The sequence below is a fragment of the Citrus clementina genome, unplaced genomic scaffold, assembly GCF_000493195.1.
Source record: "Citrus clementina cultivar Clemenules unplaced genomic scaffold, Citrus_clementina_v1.0 scaffold_3, whole genome shotgun sequence".
NCBI classification, from domain to species: domain Eukaryota; kingdom Viridiplantae; phylum Streptophyta; class Magnoliopsida; order Sapindales; family Rutaceae; genus Citrus; species Citrus x clementina.
The window spans coordinates 41,969,899-41,978,519 of NW_006262339.1; the positions used below are offsets into that span (position 1 = coordinate 41,969,899).

Here is an 8,621-nt window from a genome sequence, read left to right on the forward strand (position 1 = left end):
GATACGACACTTGAATTTCTGACTTTATAGAGATGTCTTTTTTAGCAAAATGGGATTGTCAAAAATTAAGTGTTTGTCATTAGCAACAGAGGGAATGGATCTTTTGGGGGGCAAAGAAAAAAAGAAAAAGGAAGCATGCCTAACAACGCCACACAGATGCATTAAAGTTAGAGGAACAAATTTGTTTCAATGTCCCACAACACTTGAAAATTATTTCTCGGGGGCAGTTTAAACGTTACAAGTACATAAGTATGTAGCTGGGTTCAGTTTATTTGTCTAATAAGATAACCAGGCAGTCATTTTTGACACTTCTATTACTTTTTATTACTTTTGAGTTTTTACAGAGTGAGCAATTAATATTTTTGTTGTAATTGTAATTATTTCATGATTACTATCACTTTTAACAATTGAATCTAGCACAAGAAACAAAATATAGAGTCGGTTTGGACAATATTTTTCACCCTTAATTTCCACCAAGAGTAGGTCACTGAAATCTATATTTGAAAATACTCTGGATTTAAACTTTTCGGAGAGTAAATTTCGGGAGAATTTTCATAGTAGGATTTCTCTTTTGATCAATATTTTAATTTGAACAAACATCAATATTTTTATCTTTCTAATTACTCGAACTCAGGTAACGTGTTAGGTATACTTACAGATAGTAAAACTACGCCCGAAATTGAGAAGTCTTTTTGATAAATACTAAAAAATATGAGTTAAAAAAGTCTTTTACCCGTACAGCTAGACTTAATAAAATGGCAATAACAATTTTAAATTGATCATCAAGTGCAGCAAAATTTTTCTACTCAAATCTACATTTGAAAATACTTTAAATTTAAACTTTTCAGAGAGTAAAATTTGGGAAAATTTTCATAGTAGGATTTCTCTTTCGATCAATATTTTAATTTGACCGAACATCAATACTTTTATCTTTCCAGTTACTCGAACTCAGGTAACGTGTGAGGTATACTTATAGTTAGTAAAGCTATGCCCAAGATAGAGAAATTTTTTTGATAAATATTAAACAACATGAGTTAGAGAAGTCTTTTACCCGTACAGCTAGACTTAATAAAATGGCAATAACAATTTTAAATTGATCATCAAGCGCAGCAAAAGGTCCATCTGATCTTGATTAACCATAATGAGTGAAAAAGTCAACCGATATCTGAAGGTTGTTTCAATCAAGCTGATTTCATAAATGTATATTATGCATGCGGCATATTTATTACGGTTTGTACTGTACTTTTATATGTAGTTCTATTGTATTCAGTCGAACTTGGCGCTTGTGTTATTTGTTCAATACTCATCATGCACGCAGTTGCACTCGGAGATGATAGACATTCCAATTGAGTTCATTTAACCTTACGAATTGGGTATCAAAAATATGCCCAAATCAATAGTTTCGATATCCACAAATCCGGGCCTTGTTAAAAAATATCTGGGCCGCTATATCTCGGGCCGAAACCCAGCTGCCCGACCCACGTGGGCAAAATTAGTCTTCCGAAAAACAGGCCTGGGCTCATTTTGTCATGCAAGTTGCAGCAGTGCGTACGTTGACGCGAAAGCTGTTTTTGTGTTTTATATTAGCCGTTGACAAAAACACAGCATTCCAATCAAATTTCCTCCGCCACAAGTCATAATTAATAACACTCTGCATTGAGCTAACAGATCTTCGATTGTCCCTGAAACGGCGTCGTTTTGGAGCTGTGAAAATGGCAGGAAAGGCTGTTATGCACGCGGTTCAGTATGATAGTTATGGTGGAGGAGTTGCTGGTTTGAAGGTTGTTTAGTTGTAGTTTTTAATCATTTAACTGGTACTGATTATTGTATATTCTTGATTATTTATGCATGTTTGGCAAAATTTTTGTGGTCGTTGAATTCTGAATTTTGATAGCCTTTTGTATATTTAATAATAGTAGCATTGAGAATAAAGAGAACATGGGACGAGCTTCATCTTTTCAAGTTTAAGATACAGTTTCAAAATTGGGTCGCAATATTACTACTTTATTACGCATGTGTGTGTGTGTGTATAGCGTTAAGGCACTTAGTGAAATCAACTAGTCTGGAGTTTTTCTAACTGATAATAACAAATAACATATGGTTGTTGCAGCATGTTGAAGTACCGGTTCCCACCCCAAATAAAGATGAGGCTTTGCTTAAAGTGGAAGCAGCTAGTATAAATCCCATTGATTGGAAACTCCAGAAGGGCATGCTGCGCCCTTTTTTACCTCGCAAGTTTCCTTTCATACCCGGTAAATTTGTTTTGCTGCTGCTGTTTCCTTAAACTTGATCGTGTATTTTTGCATGTGATGGAACAAGTGATTTGTTTTTCATCATACCAAAGGTTTCCAACTTTCTTCAGTGTCTATTTGTTAATTGGCTCAAGATGTTGGGTGATATGTTTGTAAAACCTTATGAAAGTGCAGCATTGTGCTCAATAAAAGGATCTTCGATAAGTCACTGAATGGATGTGTAACATTGAGCTCCAATCATCCTCCCAGAGAATTACCCATTGTGCTGTCCTACTCCTATGATGATTTTTGGAAGTTCTTGTTGCTATGGATGTGTTGTTTTCCGCTGCTGTTAGTCTTGTGCTAATGGGATTGGTTCAGACAAACTGTGGGTCATTTAATAGATATCAACCTTCAAACAAGTTGTATTAGTTATTATGACATTAAAAATCAACAGAGTATCAGTCAAGATTAAGAACCTTAAAAGAAAACAGTTCATGGATGATATTGATTGATTTGAGTACTTCAATCTCTGGCACGAACTTGGATAGATATTCCTTGATTGAAAAATGGGCTTTTGTGTTTGTTCTCTGTGAATTTATTCTGCTTTATGTTGTACTTGTTTATCTTATGCTTATATGTAAAATTCATGAGAACCATTCTGCTTCTGTTGTTTATTCTTGCTGACGAAGCTTTTTTTTGGAACAGCGTCTGATGTAGCAGGAGAGGTCATAGGGCTAGGATCAGAAGTTAAAAATTTCAAAGTGGGCGACAAAGTTGTAGCTGTACTTGTAAGTGCTAATTTTTATATATATTTTCTTATCATTTTATCTTTAATTTATTCTGAATAAATTTCTAGTCTTCTTTCACTACTAGGAAGACTGAAATTAAGGTCATGGAGAAATTTGGGTGACCGGTTATTGATGATAAGCAACAAAATATCATTTCTTCGAGTTAAGAGAAACCCCATTTGGTTAATATGGTTGTGGTTACAACTATGATAATTAGTAATATGTCGAAAACACATTTCTCCTTTTTACACGGTTCGGGTTCTTGACCACACTAGCAACTCTGCTTTCCCTTTGAAAATTTCTTTTTGTTACTGCAATCTGGTGATGGAGTGAATTGAATGAATTTTTGGTACTCTCTTTGTTTTGTGCTTGGGTCAGTCAATGAAAATAATTACATGGCATTCCAAAGATTTTAGTGTTGTCAGATCAGATTCAAAAAGAAAAGTAAAGTCGTTAACTGCATGCTGTTGCTTTTGTTCGATCAGATTATAGGCATGTATAAAGCTACCACCACTATAAATCTTTATTTCCAAGTTTTATTTACTTTTTGGTACATGTAGTTGGATATCTGAGAGCCTTCTGTCCTCATTCAAAGTTCAAACATCTTTGGCATGTGAAGGGTTCAGTCTTTTCATCTACTTGAGTGAAGAGGAGATGCTACTCCATCAGGGTCCAGTCTAATTTTGTATAAGCTGATTTCATCTGTTCATTTTGTTTCAGTTTTAAATTTGTTCCCTGATGACAGAGTGGAGGCGGACTAGCTGAGTTTGCTGTGGCCAAGGAGAGCTTGACAGTTGCTAGGCCGCAAGAAGTTTCTGCAGCTGAAGGTGCTGGCATACCCTGTGCCGGTCTCTCTGCTCACCAGGCCCTCACTCAATCCCTAGGTGTCAAGCTAGATGGAAGTGGCCAGCAGAAAAACATTCTGATCACTGCTGCCTCAGGGGCTGTGGGTCTCTATGCTGTTCAGCTGGCAAAGCTTGGAAACACACACGTGACTGCTACTTGTGGGGCTCGCAACATTGAACTTGTCAAGAGTTTAGGGGCTGATGAGGTTCTTGATTACAAGACCCCTGATGGGGCAGCTCTAAAGAGTCCATCTGGTCGGAAATATGATGCAGTGATAAACTGTGTAACAGGTATTCCCTGGTCTACTTTTGAGCCGAATCTGGGCACAACTGGGAAGGTGATAGATTTCAATCCTAGCCCCCGTGTCCTGCTGACTTTTGCTTGGAAGAAACTTACCTTCTCCAAAAAGCAGCTGGTACCATTCTCCGTGAGTCCTAAAGGTGAGAACCTAGATTTTCTTGTCAAGTTAGTGAAGGAAGGAAAGCTTAAGACAGTAATTGATTCGAAGCATTCCCTCAGCAAGGCTGAAGATGCTTGGGCTAAGAGTATCAGTGGTCGTGCTACTGGGAAGATCATTGTAGAGCCATAAGTTCATAAGATTTGATTGTTATTGCTGTAATCGAATGTATAATGTAGGACAAAGGCTCGGCTCTGATGTTGTGGTGTTTCATTTTGCAATTTTCTTTCAACCGGATACTGTAATATATATCCATTGTGCTGAACAAATGATAGATGGGCTTGTTGGTAAGGTACATGAGTGAATCAAAACTATATACGTAACAAGTGAGCTTTGAAATGAAGCTTTCTAGGTTATTACCAAAGTTCCTTATATCTAAAGAATTGTCATCACGAATCAGGAAGTAGTCAACTCGAAAGATTCCAATAAAGGTAGCGCCGGAAGCTGCCGTAGGGAAAATGATGTTCAAACCTGGAGCGTTTACGTTTAAATTTCCCACGCCAAGCTTTTCTTTTTAAGCCACAAAAAAATTCCCATTTCAAACCACCTGTCACGCGTACGAATTACGATGCCCTTGCGCGCAACTACACCAGGGACAGTCCTGTACTTTCATTCCCTTTCTGGCGCGAGTTCTCACCAGTTCAGTTACCACTGCTAATCATAATTGGTATGCAGAGTCCCTTTTATTTATTTTCTTTTCTTTTCTTTTACATTTGATTACGTAAACGAATTAATAAGACAGTGGAGACCCTTTTTACTTATTCACTTCGAATTTTTTTTTCTTTTTTAAATTTATCGCTTAAGTGGCACCAATTGTTATTTTGCTAGTATTGAATTTGTTCTTGGTTTGAGGGCAACAGTTTGAGCCGTGAGGGCTCTTTTACATATACATCTATTTTGCATAAGAGGTGGAAAAGAGTTGGATGTTTCTTCCCAATTTTGAGCGGGAGTGGTAGTTTTTTTAGTTATGTTCGATAGACCTCTGGTTATATTATTACAAATGTATGTATTTAGAAAATATTCTCCGTTATTTTAGCATTTGATCTTACTTTCTTTGTCTTTATCATGGTTTTATAATGAATGGTATCCTTTTTATTTTAATCCCGGCTTGTTTGGAAAAAATTCTCTTTTTCTTTAACTTTTGATTTCTGATAATCTTGTCCATGTTTAACAATAGTGAAAGTATCGATGTAGGGAGTGAGTGTGATAGTATCTCTATAGAAGTTTCTCCAGTTTTTCACCTGCTTTCCAGTAACAAATATAGGATATCACCTATTCTGAAGTTTGATCTAATTGCAGCATGTTCACGTGCCGGTTCCCACTCCAAGAAAGGATGAGGTTTTGCTTAAGGTTGAAGCAAGCAGTCTAAATGCGTTTGATTGGAAAATCAAGAAGGGAGTAGCGCGCCCTATTTTGCCTCGCAAATTTCCTTACATACCTGGTAAATTTGGTTTGCTGCTGAATTTTGTGGACTGGAATCTTTTAATAACTGATGTCCTTCTCGAATGTATCTTGATATGTGTGGTTCTTACATGCGTTGGCCATTTTTCAGTTTCCCCTCCCGTAAGGTGATTACTAAAGATCCTTTCATCTTTGCTTAAATATGATGATGTATTTTGCATACGATGATGTATTTTGCATACAATGAAACAAGTTATTTTTTTCATCATACTGAATTTTTTAACTTCAGTGTAAACCTTATTGTTCATTCGAGGAAATTGCAACATTGAGCTGCACTCATCTTCCTGAAGCACTATCCATTGCGGTGTCCTACTCCTATAACTATTTTTGGAAGTTATTGTTGTTATGGATGTCCTACCATTACATTGTTATGTATTCTAACAGAAAGTGTTTTGTTAGAACAGCAACTGATGTAGCAGGAGAGATCATAGAGGTTGGATCAGAAGTTAAAAATTTCAAAGCTGGTTACAATGTTGTAGCTATACTTAACCACTTTGTAAGTGCTCATTGATTCTCTTTTGGATCTTTCGTTTATTCTAAACAAAATTCTAGTTAAACATTAACTCTAAAACTTGTAAACCCTTTCAATTAATATTGTTACAATTTGCAACTACCAATAATTAGTAATATGTGGAAAATGCATGTCTTTTTTTTACAATGTCAAGATTCTTTACCATGCCAACAACTGTATTTTCTCTCTGAACCACGGTTAGCTGTTGGAGTGAATTGGATGGTTTATTTTATTGGTTTGCTCTGTGTTTCGAATGGTGCTCCGGCAGTCATGAAAAGTTTTAATTTGCTCTGCCTGATGACAGAGTGGAGGTGGACTAGCTGAGTTTGCCATGGTGAAGGAGAGCTTGACAGCTTCTAGGCCACTGGAAGTTTCAGCAGCTGAAGGTGCTGGCTTGCCTCTTGCTGGTCTCACTGCTCTCGAGGCGCTTACTCAATCTGCTGGTGTCAATCTTGATGGAAGTGGCCAGCAAAAAAACATTTTGATCACTGCTGCCTCAGGGGGTGGGTCACTATGCCGTTCAGTTAGCAAAACTTGGAAACTCACACGTGACAGCCACTTGCGGGGCTCGCAACATTGAATTTGTCAAGAGTTTAGGGGCTGATGAGGTTCTCGATTACAAGACCCCTGATGGGGCAGCTCTTAAGAGCCCTTCGGGTCGAAAATATGATGCAGTGATCCAATGTGCAACAGGGATTCCCTGGTCTACTTTTGAGCCTAATCTAGCCAAAAATGGGAAGGTGATAGATCTCACTCCCGGCCCTAGTGCGATGCTGACTTTTGCTTGGCAGAAACTTACCTTCTCCAAAAAGCAGCTGGTACCACTTCTGGTGATTCCAAAGGGTGAGAACCTAGTTTTTCTAGTTAAGTTGCTGAAAGAAGGGAAGATTAAGACATTAATCGACTCAAAGCATCTCCTGGGCAAGGCTGAAGATGCTTGGGGTAAGAGTGCCGATGGCCATGCTACTGGAAAGATCATATTGGAGCCATAAGAATATGACTTGGTTGTTGTTGTTGTTGTTGTAAGTTCATGTATGTCATTAAAATATTTGTATGCAGGACACAGGTTATGACGATGTGGTGTTTCATTTTGCAAATTTTTCAACGAGTATACTGTAATTTATATCATTTGTAATTGCATCTTTTATAGGATATTGTGATACAAATGATACTTTCTCCTGGGTAAATAATTGGATCCGGCGACAATGCATCTGCCTCTTCTTAATACGCAAACGGGCAGCCTACCACTCCTCGACCGGCGTAAAACCCTCATTTGATACGTTCCTTCAATCTTGAGGAATCTGTTCACTGTTCTGGGTATCAATGATACAGTTGAATGCTGATCATCTGTTAATCATTTGCATGTTTAATCGCATTGAAATTCACAAAGGAATTCTAAAAGGTTTTGATTTCGTGTTTCGGGAACAAGATGAATTGACGAATTTGAAAAGAATCTCTCCAAAATCAAGGGATTTCTGTTTTTGGCCGTGATCAAAACTTAGCCGATGCTTTGTCGACAGAGCTATGATTCGAACAAAAATGACTTCTTGAATTAAGCATGTATGATCCATGCATTCAAAGGCAATCAAATAGAACAAATAGTAGAAGCCACAAAGAGCCTGCCTTGGTCTTGGATACTTTTTGGAGCTTATCATAGAAGCCCATGTAGGTTTCATACTCACTCCGAAGAAGAAACTAACTAGCTTCCTACTTCTTAGGAAGTTCAAGGATGATCTCTCCCACGAGATGCCTCCCTAGCACAATACCTAACATTAGATTGATAATTTATTTTTAATGTTATTTTCTAAATATTGTTGTGCAGGTGATTTACTTTTAGAATAAAACTATGTTGCAACGGCAACCTACCACAGCCTTTCGTCTTGTTGTGTTTTAATAATGAGTAATGATACAGCCACAAACTCTTGTACAAATTTATTTTGTACAAATTAACGTGGCATTAATTCATTGGTTGAATGAAAATATAAAATAATAAAAACAAATCATGTGGGCCAAGTGATATTTAATTCAACCAATCTTATCATGCCACATCAGTTTGTACAAAATAAATTTGTACAAGAGTTTGTGGCTATATCATTACTCTTTAATAATATAGCAGTTCCTCATATTTTATAAAATTAAATAAAGTAACAAAAGTTTAATTTTCGTACATATAAGTCCTTTTTGAGATAAAATGACATTTGAAAAGAGGATCCCCTAAGTTACAATTTTCGTAACTTACAGCCTGCGATTTGACTAACTAGCCAATAAAAATCTGCCACATGGATAAAAAAGAAAGAAAGCATAATTGGTTGAAACGGTTGCAG

General features: G+C 37.0%; 1 protein-coding gene and 1 pseudogene across 1 annotated transcript; both read left to right on the top strand.

The window, feature by feature from the left end:
- The first annotated feature begins 1,623 nt into the window (after positions 1-1,623).
- LOC18046423 (chloroplast envelope quinone oxidoreductase homolog) lies at positions 1,624-4,626 on the top strand. The gene is made up of 4 exons (XM_006443469.2): positions 1,624-1,781; positions 2,111-2,252; positions 2,940-3,022; positions 3,768-4,626. Exons 1-4 carry the CDS (start codon positions 1,713-1,715, stop codon positions 4,455-4,457), a joined length of 984 nt encoding a protein of 327 aa, XP_006443532.1. The 5' UTR covers positions 1,624-1,712; the 3' UTR covers positions 4,458-4,626.
- On the top strand, positions 4,492-7,298 carry LOC18046424 (annotated as a pseudogene).
- Positions 7,299-8,621: the final 1,323 nt, after the last annotated feature.